This window comes from Harmonia axyridis, chromosome 3, assembly GCF_914767665.1.
Source record: "Harmonia axyridis chromosome 3, icHarAxyr1.1, whole genome shotgun sequence".
NCBI lineage: Eukaryota > Metazoa > Arthropoda > Insecta > Coleoptera > Coccinellidae > Harmonia > Harmonia axyridis.
Window position 1 is genome coordinate 15,926,515 of NC_059503.1, and position 19,499 is coordinate 15,946,013.

The 19,499-nt window shown below is 31.4% G+C and overlaps 2 protein-coding genes across 4 annotated transcripts in view; one reads left to right on the forward strand and one right to left on the reverse strand.

The window, feature by feature from the left end:
* LOC123677061 (synaptic vesicle glycoprotein 2C-like) overlaps window positions 1-19,499 on the forward strand; it is a 57,885-nt gene that overhangs the window by 1,029 nt on the left and 37,357 nt on the right. The gene's annotated exons all lie outside the window — the stretch shown is intronic.
* LOC123677060 (proton-associated sugar transporter A) lies at window positions 1,616-17,916 on the reverse strand. 2 transcript variants are annotated; one of them, XM_045613492.1, is made up of 9 exons: window positions 17,594-17,916; window positions 12,827-13,089; window positions 9,050-9,331; window positions 8,830-8,931; window positions 8,230-8,459; window positions 7,923-8,159; window positions 7,328-7,458; window positions 3,132-3,306; window positions 1,616-1,986 (listed from the first exon to the last, which is right to left on the reverse strand). In XM_045613492.1, the coding sequence occupies exons 1-9, from the start codon at window positions 17,782-17,784 to the stop codon at window positions 1,756-1,758; spliced, it is 1,842 nt and encodes a 613-aa protein (XP_045469448.1). In that variant the 5' UTR covers window positions 17,785-17,916; the 3' UTR covers window positions 1,616-1,755. The 2 variants fall into 2 exon arrangements, with proteins under 2 accessions (XP_045469448.1, XP_045469449.1); XM_045613493.1 differs by lacking the exon at window positions 17,594-17,916 and adding an exon at window positions 14,413-14,589.

Sequence of the window (19,499 nt, forward strand, 5' to 3'; positions counted from 1 at the left end):
AATTCTGTGAAATATTAGATGAGTTTGAATTGATTTTCTATCGGAGAATATTATTCTGCAACAAAACATTAACATGATTCATTTTACTTGATGGAAATTCATTATCAAATTAAATTAAACAAAGTTAATTCCCACAAATAATATTTAATATTAAAAACGATCGTTTGATGCTTCTTCAGGTGTAAAATTATCCTCAAGAAAGTCACAAACAATTGTTGTTAATATTCAATATTTGTGGAAATTAATTTTGTTTTATTTCATTATCATGATCAACGAATTATGTATTAAATAGAACAAGCTTATATTTATCGAATTGAAAAAATCATTCAATCGAATTGATTGGATGATTGTTCCATTTCTTACGACTTTGTTGTATGTTGTATTGTTGAACGAATTTCAAGTTCCATTATTTTGGTGTGTTTTCTATATTTACCCACCGTTTGTTTTGTCGCGTTTCATGTTTGTCAGGTTGCCAACGAGTGGATATTTCATTATTATCACAAGCTTTCGATGGAAAATTTCCTATTGGCATCTTCCCACAAATTTTCTCCTTCATAAGAGTTTTTTTTATCTGAAGAAGTATCTTTTCAAATCCGGAATTTTCGAACCTATTAGAGAAAAATGTTTCCATTGGTGGAAACCAGTATGAACTAGACTGAATTGGCGATAAAATGAACTTAATATTGTTTTAAAACATTGTTGAACAATTTATTTTATTGCTTAGGTGAAACCCTACATTTATTATAATTATTAGATTTTTTGTGTTGAATTCAGCCGAAACACATTCAACTCTATATTTATGGAATTTTACAGAAATTTTATTTAATTACTTGATCACAATGAGACATCTGCTTATACTAGTTCTTACCAGATTTATTTGTTTTGTAAAGAAGAAGTAAAGCTATATGATCATCGATGTAACTGGCTCAATCAAGAAATTCCTAATGAACAATCTTGCTTAAAATTTTAATTGATATTTTCATCACTATGACTCAATACTCAATACTGAACATTTTTCCTCTCTGTCTACAATTTTGGTTTGAGTTAGTTCATCCTCATACTCTTGTAGTATGTCAGATACTTATGTATGATATGATAATTTTTCCTATTAGAAATCTCTGAGGGGATATGTGTTATTTTTTTTTCGGTGAAAATATTAGCAAGAATTAAACCATGATTTTTCAAAGTAAATTGGAACTACTTTAAGTTGATTCTGTTTATCAGTTAATCTGAGGAATTACTTTTATTTTGGTTTTTCTTCCTGATATTTATTTGTTTTCCCCAATATTTTCATTTTATGTTCAAAGAAGATTTCGTTGAAATCTGACAAATGGTATATGAGATATCATACTATGAGAGATACTTTTCTATTATTCTTTTGATCCCAACAAACCTTCGTATCGTCATTTTGGCAGTAATTTCAGAGTTAAAATTCGATGGGGTTATTATTCTTCGAAATATGTAAAAAAGTCAGATATCTTCGAAATCAAGGAGGTGATCTTAAATATTAGCGAAATTCAATGGAGCTTTTGAACCAGATTTTTTACATATTTTGTGTTCATTAGAAATGATCAAATGATTTATCAAAAATCTGAAAATAATGAAACTCTACTGATTGAATTGGATTAAATTTTATTTCTTATACTATTGTTTTTATTTAATGTAAACAGCCGTGCAGACCGATTAAAATATCTCTGGCTATAAGTCATCATGGGCAGATTTCCAAACACGTTATTCTATTTCTAAATTAATAATTCAAAGATCGAGGTATAATACTGATCTCGCTGAAATGGCTCCACAAAATGCTAAAAAGCTGGCTACGCTGACAACAGCCGTTGTTGTTTTTGATATCCTGACTATTGTCCCCATTGTTATGGATAAGATGAACTGAGCTAAAAATACCATGCTCGATACTATGGCCAAGTCTGTTCCAAGTCCACGCACCTGACCTATAACTTTCTCCTCACCTTCTGGATTTGTTTCGAACTGAAAAAAATTGAATTCAGTTGAAAAATTTGATAACATATGAAGATCTCAAAAGGGAAAATAGAAATTGATTTTATACCTACTCGAATGAAAAATACTGTTGTAATTTCGAATAATATTCCAACGATTATTGTTAATCTACTTTGTATTGAATATCAACTCTACCAGATTCATATGACTATTCTGGATTTAGTTCTCTCTTTATGGTGACAATTTGCGATACCCGAAAAAAAGAAACGCCAAAGTGGAAATTTAATTTTCAACAACAATGGTATTAAAAAAATTACAAAAAAAGAAAAAATTGATTAACAAAAAAAGAAACTTTTGGAAATAATTACACCAATACTAAAAATGTCAAAATGAAATGACCAAATTTTTTTACTTAAGAAAATTCATTTCCAATAAATTTCCCATCTAATTTTCTTGTGATTCAACCCTCAAAAACATTATTGACAAATTCCTAATTTCATTCAGTAAAATTGCAACATTAGCGTAGGAAGATGACAGTTTGATATAAATTCAAACCTGATGTCTAGACTGCTTGCCGCCTCTTATGAAATTTATCTCTATGATTTAGTACATTTATTTTCAGCGGTTTGTTGAATTGATACAATCTGACATGCTTAAACCGCTAGTGTCTCGTATTCTGTTTTCGTTAGCAATGAAGTTGAAACAATAAGTATTCATATAAAACTTGAAGAGCTGAACACTAAAAAAATAAAAATTTGGATGTAAATGACAATTTGAAGCTTCTTGCAGTCTTGCAGAATTTCATGTCGATCGCCTTACCAAAACCATAGAAAATTTAAGAAGAATATCGTACAAAAATATTTTAGAAAACAACGAATCTATTGGAAAAGAAATTCTCAACATTTCTGCGATTACAAATTCATTGGATAAATAATGAAATTTATTCATTATTTCTTTTATAAGTCTAATGAAAATCAACATATAATATAACTTATATGAATATCAACTCATGTCGACTAGAAATTTTGTAATGTCAAATGTTAAAATGTTTTTCACAACCAATAGTAAGTATTAAATTTTTGTGATATGAATATTGGAATTCAAATAACTTAAAACCGAAAGTTCAACAATTCAAATCATGATGAATTGTAGCACAACTGAAAAATATCCCTTACCACTCCTTTTGCATGATAATGAGCCACCAAAAGAAATGGCATCGTGAATAAAGTTGAATACATCACTCCAGCTGTCCAACTGAATAAAATAACGCCAATTTTATTCTTAGTAACTGCCATCAGAAACATACCAACAGAGTAAATAAGAAGACCAGTGATATAAACTCTTTTGGCCCTAGAAACCAAAAACAAAAATTTAAAAACATTTTGCAGTAATACGGATTTCATACCCAGGCCTGATTTTTTGTGAATAATAATCCTTATATCAATTTTTTGACATGTTATTTCAATTTTATTAGAATTCTCAGCATAATTCAATTTTAGAATTGGTCATCGTTTATCAAAATACATAATTGAAATCATTTTATTTTCAATGACCTTTTGAATTGAGCGTTTTTCTTCAACACTTTGAATTTGACGAACATTGAACATATTGAACGATTAATCTTTTGGAAATTGCTATTCTTTGAAAAAAGGTGTGAATTTAAGAATGCAGCTAACTTCCTCAAAATATGAACATTTTATTAAGGAAGGCTAACAAATTGAATTGTTTGAGTCAGCGTATCAAAAAAATGTGGTTTTAGCAGAATTTCGCAGATTAATCACTTCTTGAGATTTGATGTCATTCTATACAGGGTGATTCATTCAAAATGTGGTAACCGGAAGCTGGTTTCGGATAAAACGCTTGAGTTCGCCTTATCCGGAACTTAATGCAACATGAAAATGAATGGACTGTATAACAGTGATAAATTGCAGTGTAGATGCGAATTATCTTATCTAAATTTGTTGCTTTCCACTGGAATGGTTATTACCTACATTGCATTCATTCAAACTTCTTCGAATGTCAACATTTACTGATAATCGACACAAAATGAACAGTAGTGTGCTTATATTCGAAATGTTCCGGTCTTAGTTTGTTTATAAACATCTTTTTAATATTTGATTCTGTCATAAACTAATCGAAATGCATTGGTTTTACATTTCAATTTACGATAGAACAATTGAGAGAACTTATGACCCAAATCCAAGAATTTAAAAGTTTTTATAGCCCCCCTCAACTCTATATACATATACATACTATATACATATAGGTATATTATTTCAGTAATATGAATGGAATTTAGGAGTTTGATGAATATATTAGGTACATCGAAATTTTCCTGTAGAAACACAAAATAAAGAAACTGTGAAATATGTATTAAGTATCTAAAAGGTTCAATTGATTTTGATAGTTTTTAGACACTTGGTACATGTTGGCCACATGGTACAATGTTCTATTCCTCTAAGTTTTAGAGGTACGGTATTGTATTCTTCATAATCGTAGCAATATATCTTTTCAATGTCATGATATAAAAATATAAATTAATATTTTAATTTTATTTTCTTGGATTTCGGTTCAAAAATTAATGAATCATATTCTCTATTATTTAATAGAGTTTCTGAGAAAAGTGTTAAATATCGGACGCTTGAATTTCTTTCGTTCAATCTCTGGATTCTACACATTTCAAAACTTAATTTTTATTTATTTTTTTTTCATTGAAAGTAATCGTTGGCATGTAAAATTTAACAATGATCACGATATTTGAGTGCTTAACTTGTGCCTATAGATATTGTCGAAACAACTTCAGACGGTTTTCTGATAATGGAAAAGATTTATCGCATAGTTCGCATAGCCAAGTTGATCGACGTAACGATCCAAAACACACGATTTCGACAACAAAGCAACCTCATGCATCTGGAGTGGGCCATGGACAAACCGAAAATACACCGCGCTGTGACAAAAATATTTCTTTCCGGATCAAAGTGGTTCACAATAAAAAATGTGAACATTTGTCACCATTAATCAGTTGATTACCCTCATAAACTGTCTCGTTTCATTGCCAATCGGAAAGTTTTCACGAAAAATTGCAGATTTCACTCAGAAGCTGATTTATTCTGATTGCGTTCCAGTTGATTCGATTTTTCTATTAAAAATTTTAAATTAAAATGATTTTTAACTGCTTCGATTAATTTTGTTTGGTTAGTAGCTTATTATGTTCAGGCATGTGTAATAATTTATAGGCCTTTCATCTGAAAATGAGTAGAATTACATTCAAGACCGGAAAATATAAAGACTGATTTCCGAGCTGATTTCAAACCGGTAATATAATTCAGGAGAAAAATTTTAGATAACAGTTTTTTACTTCCTTTTAAAAAGCAAAATATCTCAACATAATGACGGCAAAAAATTGAGGAATTGAAACTCTGCCATACTACTCTCCTATACAAAAAGTAAAGTTCATATGAAAGACCGACCCTATTTTTAACAAGGAATCACCACCTAAATGTTAACTATTTATATACACTCTGTACATACAGGGTGTTCCATAATGGTATGATAATATTTAAGGGGGGTGATTCTTGGAGTCATTTTAAGAAAGAAACTTTATATGAAAGTGATAAACTTTTGAGATATAGGGTGGTCCAGTTTCCAGAATTTTTTTTTTATAACCACACTAATGCTGTTGCAGATATTTTTATGAAATTTGGGTCACGTTTTCTGATTGAAAAACAATTTAATTATTTTCCCCAGTGGTGCCTGTATGGAATATTTAAATTAAGTTATTTTTTGAGGTGGTTGCTACTGCGGTTAAAGAGATGTTCGTATACCCAAATTACATAGTAACCTGAATATTTGGCTAGGCTGTTTTATGTAGGCGACTCTGTACTTTCAATGAAAAAGGAATTCAAGTTTATGAGATTATATGAAAATGTTCAATTAATTAGTAATTGAAACGTATTATTTGGAAATCTCTATACGGCAAACCATAACAAAGAAATAAAACTTAACAGATCAGATGAGACAATTAGAAAAAAAATCGATTTAATTTGACGGTTTCATGAGATGACATCTAGAGGAAAATTGGGAATTTATTCTGGTAGTTAAGCTAGGTACGAAATACTTTCGAACTGGGCAATTATTTTCACGAAATTCAGTGGGAAGTTTCTTTTCATTATGAAGCGTCGTGATTGGAGAAAATGTCGTCTATAAACTATTTCCGATGTTATTTGCGGAGAACGACATAAACTGTTTACTTCGAACCTGTAACTGCATGGCGAAAATAGAATTGAATGTTCGTGAAATTAGAGAAATGTATATGGGTCCTAACATTTCTTTATTGCTTGCAGACAAAACAAACATTTCATAACCTTTCAAAGAATAATCATATTATTACGTCAATTTGGAGTGAAAACTTACTAAGTAAATATTGAAAGAGTTCTATAATTTTTGGTAGGTGATAGATAAAAATCTTTTTTACTATTTTTTGAGTAGATAATCGAAAGTTGTTTCGGATATTCAATTGGAAGTCAAGAAAGTAAGTAGCGAATGAGGTATAATTTCTTGGAAATTGTACATAGTATCCTATTGAATCTTACAAAAGACTTCGATAATATCATATCATTTTTGATTGAAGAATAAATCTATTCATCGTCTAGATCTTTTCTCGGGAATTGAAGAAACTTTTTGCATGAAATTTGGTACAAAAATAGCTTAAAAATACGATCCATTAATTTTTATAGGGAAAAAATTGAGGAAACGAAATTAAAAGGAACAATTCCTCGGAAACTTGTATTCCTACATTTATACTGAATAAAATATTTTTCACCTTGAAGATTTAGTACTTTTGGAATTATTAATTTTTGAATATATGAACTTTTGTTATCATTTCTATAATCACGTACTTATCTTTGAAGCTAGTTAGTGTTATGGATCATGTGAATTGTTTTTTAATATAGAATAGAATATTTAATTTCAAATTTGATATTTCGATCCAATAATAATTGGCGCCCAACGTGGGGTGCCAATTGTTAAGGAAGACAATTTTTTTTGTTATTGGATTGAAAAATCAAATTGTAAATTATATATCCCATTCTTTAATTAAAAACATTATAGACGATCCTCAACAATAGATAGCTTGAAGGTTAGCAAACTGATCTTTGCGTGGAAGACCATGATTTGAGCTTTTTTTCCAAGAAATAATAAAACATAGTGTGAAATTTGTTAGTGTTTTTTGTTTTTGGAGGAAAAAGGACAAACAGATGAATGTTATCAAAGCAAAAATATCAGCCGTTGAATATTCGAATTTAGTCCTAGTTTTTGAACATTGTTTTGAAAAATATATCAACTATCTCTATCTATGAATATTTATATTTACCCAAATTTGTGTATCATTTTTTCGATAATTGTCGAATAGCAAGCACAAGAAAGGGAGTACATAGCCATTCCCCAACAGCCGAAACGTACACCTTCCTCATAGCGTATTCTTTCTATTGAATCTTCCGGTGCCTGCAAAAAAAAATGGAGATTAGATGAGTTTAAATTTTGCAAGGAGGTTATTTTGTTATGAACACACAAAATACTTTGAGTTTTCTTCGGTTCTGGTGATGCTATCGACTCAAAATTTTGCATGAAGCTTGAAATGGTAATCTTATACATATTTTATACGGCCTAGTCAGATTTTAATAGCTATATTCAAGATTCAATACTATCCTGATCATTTCAAGTGTTTAGATCCTTCTTTTCGGAAGTTATCCTGTATATGGACGAATGGAGTAAATCGAGAACGAGAACTTGAGAAGTGTCACAATTTTCTTTGAAACTCTATTTCGGAAATCAGTTTTTTCTTTAAATTCCTACAAACAGGAGGGGGATTTCAAAATCTTCAACATCTTTCATTTTGGACGCTACTGATCATCTCTTAAAGGTACAAAAATTGATTTAATTCCTCAAATTATGATATCATTGATTACCGTAGGAATCCCATTGAACACAGCCTCTCCAACAAAATCTGTGAAATACAGAGAATAGCAAACATGAGCCATCCAACAGAATAAGTTTGTAAGACAAAGTTTCAGTAAAGATGTTGGCATGAAAACTATACTCTTAAGGTACATCAACAATGTCGCATCTGCTGGTGGCGGAGGCAAGCTTGCAGCTCTTTGTAATTTGCTTCTTTCTACCTCCTCAACATTAGCCATTTCTTGTTCCTAAAAAAATTGAAAGAGAATTTTGTCGGAGTGAGTACCACAACTTAACATTTTTTCATTTTTGTTTTACCTTATTCTCAGTTTCATCGACGAGTGTACCATATGAAACTTCGGGTTTAGTTAAAATGTTTGTTTGTTCTTCTTTCCTTTGTGTTATTTCTCTGTTTTCTTCATCGATAGGCATTTGCAGCGTTTCTAACGGCATTTCTTTGAAACTGGTGACAGTGCATGTCACACAAATGATGAAAATGATTGTTATCAATGTGAATACTGCTTTGACATGCCCTCCCAATAACATTCCTGTTGATGGAAATCAAACGATATAAGAATGATGACTATGTTACTTTATCGATTTCTTATAAAGGGCAGAGAATACCTTTACTCCGTTTTGAATTGAAAACCTAATCAGATATGAATTCATTTAGTGATATGGACCGCTCATACAAAAAAAAGAAGAAAATTGCTATAACAAGAGATGACATAATATAACAAATATTCAACGGAGATATTATGAAAGTTGAAAATATTATATGCTTATTGTAGAATTATAATAGAAACTTTTAAGTCTTAGGTCAGGTCCAGAGTAAACTGGCGTCATATTATGCTTACACCAATATTCAATGAAAAAATGAAGAATAAATGTATATGCTGATAAATATATCTCAATCACCTATTACAGTTGCATCCCAATTGATTCCACCCATGGCATATCCCATGGTGCCGCCTAAGCCAGCCATGACTGTGAACGTACTTAAGCCTCTTGCATGATCATCTGAAATTTGAGATTTCAGAAACCCACCAAAACTAAACCCAAAAGTAATAATCGAAATACACCTATCATCTTGGACAATTTCATAAAGTGGTTGGTATGGTAAATAATCTTGACTTACCTGGAATGGTAACATCCAACAGATAAGCCCTGGCTGGACTTTGGCAAGCGTCAGCGTCAAAATCCAGTAAGATTGTGCCCAATACAGTGAAGAAGATTCCCCAAGGATGATTTCCTATACTGTATTGGGAAGGATCGTTTTTTGTTGTAGAATTAAAGGAATAATCATGTTTTGTGGCTGAAGTTCTGTGTGCGCTTTGCAAATTCCCTGAAAGATTTCTGAAGGATGGCGTATCTCCCATTGCAAGACCTAATTTTTCACCATTTGGAACCAATATTAGACCTGAAATTTCGAAATTTTATCATAAAAGATTGCGTTTTGGAAGTTTCACAGAATGATGGGAATTGAAAATTCAGGTTCTATGATTTGAATTCGAAAATATTATACTCTGTCATTGTTGTGGCTCTATGATTATTGTCCTTCGCTTCAAAAAATCAGTACCTCACTAACAGTATCTGAGGGCTCCTTTTGTATCTATATAAATTACTTATTTTTTGAGTTGAATATTTGAAATATGTTTTTTCTGATGATTTCAAAAATAGAATTACCATCAAACTGAAATTTTTTATTGAGATGGAGAATGACGTGTTCAAGCTAAATGTGAAATGTTATCCAGATTTCATAGCCAGAATCATACAAATTCTAACGAAATAAAAAATTAAACAATATATATGACTGGGTTGAAATTAAGTTTGTATGAGTAAAATAAAATAACCTCTGTTATAAATCAAAGAAATTTTTGAATGATCTGGTTCATTAATAATTCCCATTACTCATTGCAAATTAATCTAATCAAACTTATGATAACATGCAAGAGATCTATTCAATTCATATTGTGTACCTGGCTTTATACATATATTGTTATAGAACAAGATTTAAGTTTCAATTTTTCACAACGAAAAGCTGAAATTGTGAGTGAGTAATGAGTGATTAACATTACTTCTTCGGATATAAGAAATTTCCATCAAAAGACGCAACGCGAATGATTTATGATGTTTTTTAATCTCAATTAATGCATCAATTATTTTGCATGTCGCTTAATTCCCAACTGGATATCGGCAGATGCAAAGCTACAATTTAGTGATCATAATCGGTTTATGTCAGTTGAAACTTGATTAAAACTATACACACAATTGAATTCTGTTATTAGATGCAAACATTGAATTGTGTCAATTGGTTAATTGAAATTGATCTAGGTACGGTACTTATTAACAACTTTTCACATTGATTAGGGAGTAATCCGATAATTCTCATAACAAATTAATAAAGAAAATCAATCTTAATGAAATCTTATAAGAATTACTGGTAGGTATATTTTAATCATAAAGGAGCTTTCTTTAAATAATGATTTCATTCAGAAAATGAAGGAACAATGAGAATAAGGAAAGCAGCGTTCATCAGATGTTGATCTATAAATAACTTTTATCCGAATTTAATGTGGTGTTCATGCGCGAAAGCGAGAATAAAATTTTCGAAATAAAATAATAAAAATAATTTTTATAGAGTTCACGTGTGATTTGTTCTGAAGAAACTTTTATTGATATAATATTTGAAATATTCAAGGCTAATAATGAACGTGCGAGACTGGAAAAATATTTTAAATGTTTCACATTCATTGTTAGACATAGTATTCATCAAGCATATCGGAGAATGATATGTCATTCTTTGTTTTTATATGAGTTTTGAATAAAAGTGTCACGCATGGAATTTGTGGAAAATATAAAATGGTTTTCATAGCCATTTGAATTTATTATCCTATGAATCTCTGAAATGTGATAACTAAGAAGAAAATCTGGTGTGTCCACTTAAACCTATAAAACTTTCAGACAAAACGGGAGATTTTTCTGATTGATACCTACTTGATTTCGAGGGATCGCGTCTGTTTCAGATGGCGTATACATCGTTTATATTTGACATTTCTCTCGATCAAAAATATAGTGGGGGCTAAGGTCCCCCTCTAGCTACACCACTGCTCTCAAAATCATTACATTAGTATAGTATATCCAAAGTCACTTGAACTAGTCTATAAAAAAGCTTGGCCAGAGATAATTGCAAAACTGTCATAAACCATAGTTGCACACTTTTCAAACCCTTGAGTTGAAAATAATATTTTTGCGTATGTATGGGACTGTAATATACTTTCAAGGAACAACGATGATGAACTGATCGTTGCATAGAATTATAAGAGCACGAAAATGTTTGAGATGAATTCGGAAATGTTCTGTCTGAAGATAAGACAACTAGGGTAGAATAGGTGCACGACCTTGAGATCCTTGAGTGACATCAAGTCACTCAAAATTTTTTTGGAAAAAACCTATATTTTTTATTCATTCAGTCAATTTTACGTAGGTATAAAAAGATAGGGGTCTCAAGCAAATCCTATACTCAAAGAGTTATCGAGGAAAAACTTGAACTAAGGAAAACTGCAATTTCTCATTGAATGGAGTGGTCTATGACTTCCAGAAAACATAGAGAAACTGAAAAGTCGAAATTTCATGAATTGTAATGAATTATTCGTTAAGATGGTTGAAAATCCATAAACCAATAAAATTTTCAATTACGAATAATTAATGACATTTCATGAAATGTCAAATTTAGTTATCCAAATTCCAATTTTAGTTTATATGTTTTCCGGAACTCATAGAACTTCACTCAGTTAGAAATTGTAGTACCTATTTCCTCAGTTCAAGTTTTTCCTCGATAACCCTTAAATTTTTCGTAATCAGAATCAGAATAAATATTCAAAGATATATGTAACCTATTATTGAAACTGTCCTGACTGATGACAGGAAATGGTGAAATATATCTTTTTTCTATAAAATACTTGATTGATTTTTCGATCTGACAACATAGCTGCTAATTTGACGTACTAAGAGCCTCAACATCATATGCCTATTCTACATGATTTCTCAAACCAGTAATAACATTGCTAAAATCAGAAAATCTAATGGATATTTTGTTGGTTAATCTCATTTTAATCAATTCTCCCTCCAGTGGAATGAAGATATTTAGGATGCGAAATCATTTTCTTCAGAACCCGTCATATATCAATTCTGGCTATGAAAGTAAATGGAGGAATAGATTTGGTTGCGAAATATTCTTTTTTTTTTACATAAGCCATAGAATTGTGCCGAACATCATAGTCGAAATCATTAAAAGCATCAGTCACACAACGAACTAAAACTACTTAAAAATGCATTTCAATAATATCCATATGGACCACACTGGTCTATGCGAATTATTAGAAAGTAGTTAAGAAGTGATAGATGCAGCCAATGAGTGTAACCAAAAACGCTCTCAAAGTGGAAAGGGGAATACGAGGGGAAATATTCAGCCAATAAGATCAATCAAATCGGGACATTCTTGTTTCCAAGACGATCTGCTAAATACCGGGGTTTATTTGAGAGTATTGATAGCAATATTTTCATAAATTCCAAAGGAATTTCTGAAAACTTGGACAACCCTTGTATAATTGAAATATGCAGGCTTCCTCCAAGTGACTTTGGATATACTTTATACATTATTATCGGTCTTGAAACACCATTTTCTGCCAAGAAGTTATGATTTATGCAAGTGCAATGCATAACGTACATTCAAAAGAGCTAAAATTTCTATGGAACCATGGAATTTGAGCCGTATGCTGCGCAATTCTCAGCAATTCCACGCAGGAAGTGGAGGGTGCATATGAAAGGGATCACTTAGATGATTAACGGAACATTAATATGAAAAAATCACACTATTCTTCTTGTCAACAAAAAATTGAATTAAACCCGTTACCTAGAAGAACTCCTATTGACAGCAGTATAATAAAAGGCCGTCTTCTGCCGAATTTAAGTGGACACCTATCGCTCAAAGACCCGAAAACAGGCGTCAGGAAGAAACCGATGAGAGGCGACAAGGCCCAAACCAAAGTCATATGCTGATGTTCAACCCCTATTTTGAGCAGTGTGGGAGAAACAAACGCAGTCTCTGCCGCATAAGAGAATTCAATACCAGTAACTGCCATCGATATTCTCATTAGCTCTCGTCTGGTCTTCTTCCTGAAACAATAAATCCTTATTACTACGTTGATTGAATCTATCGGCTCTGCTTTCGCAGTGTGGTGATTTGTTTTTTCGGATTTAGATTGAAAACCCTGTTTTTATGAGGTGGAAAATGCATTTCAGGGGATGAAAGTGATAAAATCTTACGTTTTCATCTTCATTTCAAACAATTGGAAAAAGCGAACATTGTAGTTGGTGGCATTCATGACAATGGCAAAATTTAGGGTTTTCAGAATGAAAGGATGAAATTCAAAATGGTTGTAATGGCAACACTGTGTATAATTTTTTGAAATTTCCAATGTCATTTTGGTTCAGTAGTTCATGCCATTTAATAATGGAAAGATACAGGCTTCAACAATGTTTAGAAATTGTCAAATTGTTTCATCAAAACCAGTGGTCGTTTGTGAATACTGATAAAAATATAAGAAGCAATCATTCAGTTAATCATGAATCGATTAACTGATTCGCCTGATTGAAGATAAATTTGAAACTAGTCAGTACTTGCTACTGGTACTCTCGTATCGTGTAAAGCAAATTCACTTTCAAATTTTTCTAAAATAGAAAGAAGATAATGATAGTCGATTAACTGAATAATGTCTTCCATGAATTCTTTTTAACTTTCTGTGACTATTCACAAATTAGCACGGATTTTGATAGAACAATTAAACAATTTCTAAAAAATTTTGAAACGTGTATCTTTCCATGATTGAATGGCAAAACCTACTGAACTCAAATGACGTAAGAAATTCCAGAGAATAATAGAAACCCATGTCATAAAAACAAATATATAAGATGTAATTCAATAAAGGTTCCCTAATTATGGGGAATTCAAGTTTAATTATTATGGCTTTCCTTCATGACTTTACAAATTATTCTCAAAAAATATTTAGGGATTCAGTTTTCGAAAATGGTTAAATCGTATCGTGCCAATTGCTTAAATTGGCATTAGTCAAGTGCAATTCCAAATATGATATGACTGATATGAAAAAGTCCGTGCTCCTCTTTTTCCATTCCGTTGTTGTTGGCTTTTACTTCATCCTGATGAAATTATAGCTATCTTTGTTTATCATTAAATAATCAATAATAGATAAACGATGATTATAACGTAACAGATTTGATGATGTCTTTGTTTATCCATGTAATCTGCAGTCATTGTTGCCATATGGTGCAATAGAAACGAAACTTTTAAAAATTTTTAATTTCCATAGCATTTTTCATTCACAAAAGTTGAAATGTTATTTTTCAAATGTTAACGACACTACATAAGAAATACTTAATTTTCTTTTGAAGGAGAATTCTTGATTGGTAAAAACTACCTACCTGAGTAAAGACATCCTGACCTTATACAATAGGTACTACACATGTCAAAAATGAAGTATAGAATTCAATTCTATAATTTCACGAGATATTGTTCATATTATTTCCGAATTAAGTTCACACAATACTTGAACAATCAAACAATTTCTGTTGAATCAGATCATTCCAACCGCTGATAACCTAGACAACTGCAGTTCAATCTGTTTCTTTCTTATGGACACACGATACTTCGACATAATATATTGGAAAAGAAGTGGTTTTTCATTACAAATAGGTATAGATCACAAAGAATGTATTGAATGTCATGAATGGTTTTCAGTATGACAAAAATAAATACTCCAGTTTTTAGGAAATACTTTCTTATAGGTTCATACAGGGCATTCCAACAAAATTTTGGTTCCCCCTGTATGTCAGAAACGGAGGTTTGATAAAAAATTTCAGATATGAAATTCATACCAGAAACTTCACCTTCTTACGATCGGCAGCTTTGTTCAATAGTATGGGAAGTCAAATAATGAGTTATTTGAAAGGGTTCTTATCTCTTTATTAGCTCTGTAATTTTTTTTTGGTTGAATCGTTATCGTAAAATTTGATGTTTAACGTTCAATTTAAGGAAGAGCTGAAAGTTTGTTGTTGTTTTCTTTGTTTAGGAAAACAACGACTAAAAGACCAAAGAATAATTAATTTATTCTTGTAAGAAATTTATTAAATTAAGTGGAATGAATAGCACATATAAAATAATAAGGTTCTTCTGAGAATATATTAACTGAATATGAAATACATATCTAGTTCATATTTGTTATAATTATTCTGATCACACATCTATCTTACTATAAAGCAGTTGAGCTGAAATCAATTTTTGATTTCAATAATTTTCCCGAATTATTCAATAGCAACTGATATTGCATCAATATCTAGCTAGGAAAAGTAACTTGTGTGAGAAAGTCACAATTGAAATATTGCACTTAATCAATGTCAATTTGGATCAATGCTATTTCATTTTATGGTATCTATTTTGATTGTAATCGCACCACAAATTCATTGCAACTGGTTGATACCAGAAAAAATGGTTTCTATCAATTAGGAATGAATTCGTGAAAAATTCAGAGTCGTTAATTCTGTTTAAAGTTAAACGGTATTTCAAATGAATTAGTTCCATACTGAAGTTCAATTAAATCTTCACAGTTTATTGAACATTTTTGTGTGAAGGTTTTCATAAACTTGATATGATAAAAATTTTCGTTATTAATTCGAAGCATCCAAAGAGATTGAAAACTAATGAAAACGGTACAAATACAATTATTTTTTGAATTATTGATATTCATTTTGTCTCTACTTGATTCTGATTGAAAGTTTTTTTACGTTGTTCATTATTTTATAATTGACAATACGAATCATCTGAATCTTATATATATGATATCAATTTCTCTGGACCAATAATACATGCATTCTGGGGCCGAAATACCGACGTATCGAATTTGATAGACTTGAAATAACTGTTAAACTTTGAATCAATTTCACAATAGGCGATCTTATAGAATCTAGTATTTATTGATTGATTTAAGCTCTTCGACACCTGCGAAGAACTCAAACTTAAGGGTTTCAATTTATGTGCTTATTTGGTTTCATTGAGTCCATATTGTCTATCGATTTCTGGATTAGTTAATAAGTTTTAGGTGAAAAATAATTTCAATAGGTCTATGAAATCACGTTCTGTTTTCGTGTTTCAGTTTTAATACCACATTCCTAAGTTCCATTAACTTTAAGAGTTCTTCAGAAAAAGGTACTGATCTTCAAGGGTGTGATTTTCTTAAGATGAAACAGTTCATGAGCCTTGTAGCAGCAATGAACAATAGCAACAGTTCAGATAGCTAACAAAGACAGATCGCTAACAAAGCTTCAGAAAATATCGTTTATAGAGTTGAGAGTTAGGCTGATATGAATTTGAGTATATGGATTTTTCTTTTTCAAATCGCTTAAAAATTGATACCCTTGATGATCAGCGTTTTATTCTGTATATTAACTGGCGTTAGAGTAAACAAATATTTCTATGCGATATCATGAAATTATCGAGTGATGATTCTGAAATAAAATCAATAATTTACATTGATACAGTTCTAAACTGAAACATAGACCCGCATTGAAGAGAATAAATTAAATAAGAAAAACTGCGGATTGCGATAACTATGAATACTATGATGAAAACTAATTGAATTGTTGAATATTTTTCAAAAAATGCTACTTCAATGAATTGCGTACTATTGAATGTTATTTCGATATTATGTATATATAAAAAAATATAAATATCAACAATTCCATTTGAAGAACCAAAAGGTCTTTATTAGAATTAAATTTTCATGATATTTGTGGATTGAAAATTTATGAGAATATTTCACTTCAATGAAGTAGCTGATGTAAACCACACATTTCTCAGGTGAATAACTCTATTGCTTCATTAATAAATATACTGTTTTATTTCATGAAACATTCTGGCACCTCAATAAGGTTTGAGCAGTATGTTCTATTTCAGATCAGACAAATCATAATAATCCTTTCAATAAATGAGCTTCTATTGAGGAATTATTGACAGATAACTGCTGATGTTATGGGAATATACTTGCTTTCATTATTTAACGGTTTTTATATCCGCTTTCCCATCAATCAAGTAGTAATGAAAATTTTGTGTCTTGAAATGTGTTGTATTCAGTTACCTTTTTTTATATGTAAACATTTTTCGAACTTTCATTCTAGGTTTCAAATAATTGGAAATATAAAGTTTTTGATTCATACACAGGGGGGCTGGGGGGTGATTGCCCCAATAAATGAAATTTGAACACTCAATAAATGTACTAAGAATACAAAAGACGATATATTGGACAAAACATGTGGACGAGCTCAATTTTCTTCAAATTTTCTGAATTGAAATTCATTTTCATTTTTATCACTAATCAAATTTCGTTAAATTTTCTTTTCGGTTATTACACCTACCCAAACCTAATGATTTCTAAATGCGCTACTGATGTAGTGAGTTTATGACTGAACATTTGCTATTAACTAATGAATAAATTTGAATTTGTGATATTTATCAAATGTCAATTTTCAGCTCGAAATCTTCTATTTCAAAAAGCAGCTATATTTTCTTATATAATACTTTAAAAGTAACGATATATCATGAACAGTTTACCTGTACAGATGTGAATAATCCTCATGAACGATATCAGTTCTCTCATTTTTCTTTATCACCAGTCCTTTCAAGAACTCCCCAAAACCTCCTGTGTGTTGTTCTTTCCAGCTGGCATATTTTTCTTTGAAACTATCTTTTTGCTCGTGGAACCAACCCAAATATCCCGTATATTCGTGCAATTTATCCACCATTTTTTCAAGGTCAATTCACTTCACTGCATATGCATTCGAAATCAACATTTTAATTTCGTCGGAGAAGACTTGAAGTGTAACCCCGGAAAACTCTGTTCCAGTCCAACCACTTGTTGGTGTGTAAGCTTGATGGAAAACTGTTCTGGTGGTTCTCGTACTGTGTCAGGTCTTGCGCGGAAGTTTTCTTCAATTAGGGCTGTTGATGGAAAACGAAAAACAGTATGCAAATTAGTAACTAGCCATATTGAATCGTTATGCATATGTTCGAGGCAATGACTAGAATGCGAATTTTTTCTGATATTTCAATTTTTCAAACCTCTTGTATGTATAGGGTTTTCTTGAAGGAATGATAAAATTCAAAATGGTTTTAATGGTAACACTTCATTATTTTTCAGTCATTTCTTATGTCATTTGTGTTCTGTAGATTACGCCATTCAATCATGAAAAAAAGACACGCTTCAACAACGTTAAAAATTTGTTTTATCAAAATTAGTGTTCATTTGTGTAAACTGTAGAGTAAACTAAGAAGAATTTATGGCATTATTGAATTATATGATAAACAGGCATCCAACTTTGCTTCCGTAGTTTTTGTTACGAAATCCGAGGCTTTATTGTGAAAAACTACTTATATATTTATGATTCAAAGTGTTGTCCATCGCTGGCCACTACTTTCTTCTATCTTTCGGGCAGCGTACGAACCACGCCTTGAAAAAACTGGTCATCTTTTGAAGCAATCCACGAATCGATCCAATTTTTTACTTCTTCATAAGACCGCAAGTGCTGGTCAGCCAGGCCGTGTGCCATTGATCGAAACAAGTGATAGTCTTAGGGAGCAACGCCTGAAGAATATGACGGGTGGGGTAGGACTTCCCATTTCAACGTTTTCAAGGTTGTCTTGACCACTTTCGTAACATGGGGCGAGCATTGTCATCCTGTAAAATCACTTTATCATGTATCTCGTTGTATTGCGGCCGTTTGTCTTTCAATGATCAGCTCAAACGCATTAATTGCGTTCTATAACAATCGTCTATGAATGTTTAGCTCGGTTTTAACCAACCAATTATCCTTCCAATTCTTGTTGTGTTTGACACAAGTCTTGATCAAGTAATGCCTCCAATTCTGCATCTTCGGAAATCTTCTCTCTTCCACCGCCCTGCTGTTCTTCGTCAAAATAATCGTTCTTGAGGCGTTGAAACCACTCTCGGCACGTTCTTTCACTAGTAGCGACTTCACCATAGGTATTTGGAGCATTCGATGAGCCTCAGTCGCAGATGACGAGAATTTGACTCGTAAACTGACATGTTTAATCGAATATTTCCCTCCTGTCAAATATTCTATGTAAATGGAATGCAATTATCGAAAATTACAGCGAATATTTCCCTTCTGTCAAAAATTCTATGTATCTGGAGAACAATTATCGAAAATTACAGCGATAATTGCATTGTAGGAAGCGAAACTGCACTGCGATAATTGTTCTGTTCATAGATGCATAGTTTCTATGCATCTTACACAGTTCGAATCTATGGCAATTCCATTCTACACCAGTTTGACAAGTGATGTAACAGTTTATTCGGGAAATATTCCCCCGAATTACACTCGTGCATCAAAATGACCGGATAATTTCGCATTCCAGCGTGTTTTCTTTGAAAAACTGCATGCAGTTTTTATGACAACACGCTGTCATGCAAAATTATCGGTAATTTTGATGCACTTGT

Coding starts and splice junctions, on each gene's coding strand:
- LOC123677060 (XM_045613492.1), bottom strand. CDS start 17,784: ATGGTGGATAAATTGCACGAATATACGGGATATTTGGGTTGGTTCCAC. Junction 9,332..12,826: donor GTCAATAGGAGTTCTTCTAG/GTAACGGGTTTA, acceptor TCGAAATTTCAG/GTCTAATATTGGTTCCAAAT. Junction 3,307..7,327: donor AAAATGATACACAAATTTGG/GTAAATATAAAT, acceptor TTTGGTTTCTAG/GGCCAAAAGAGTTTATATCA.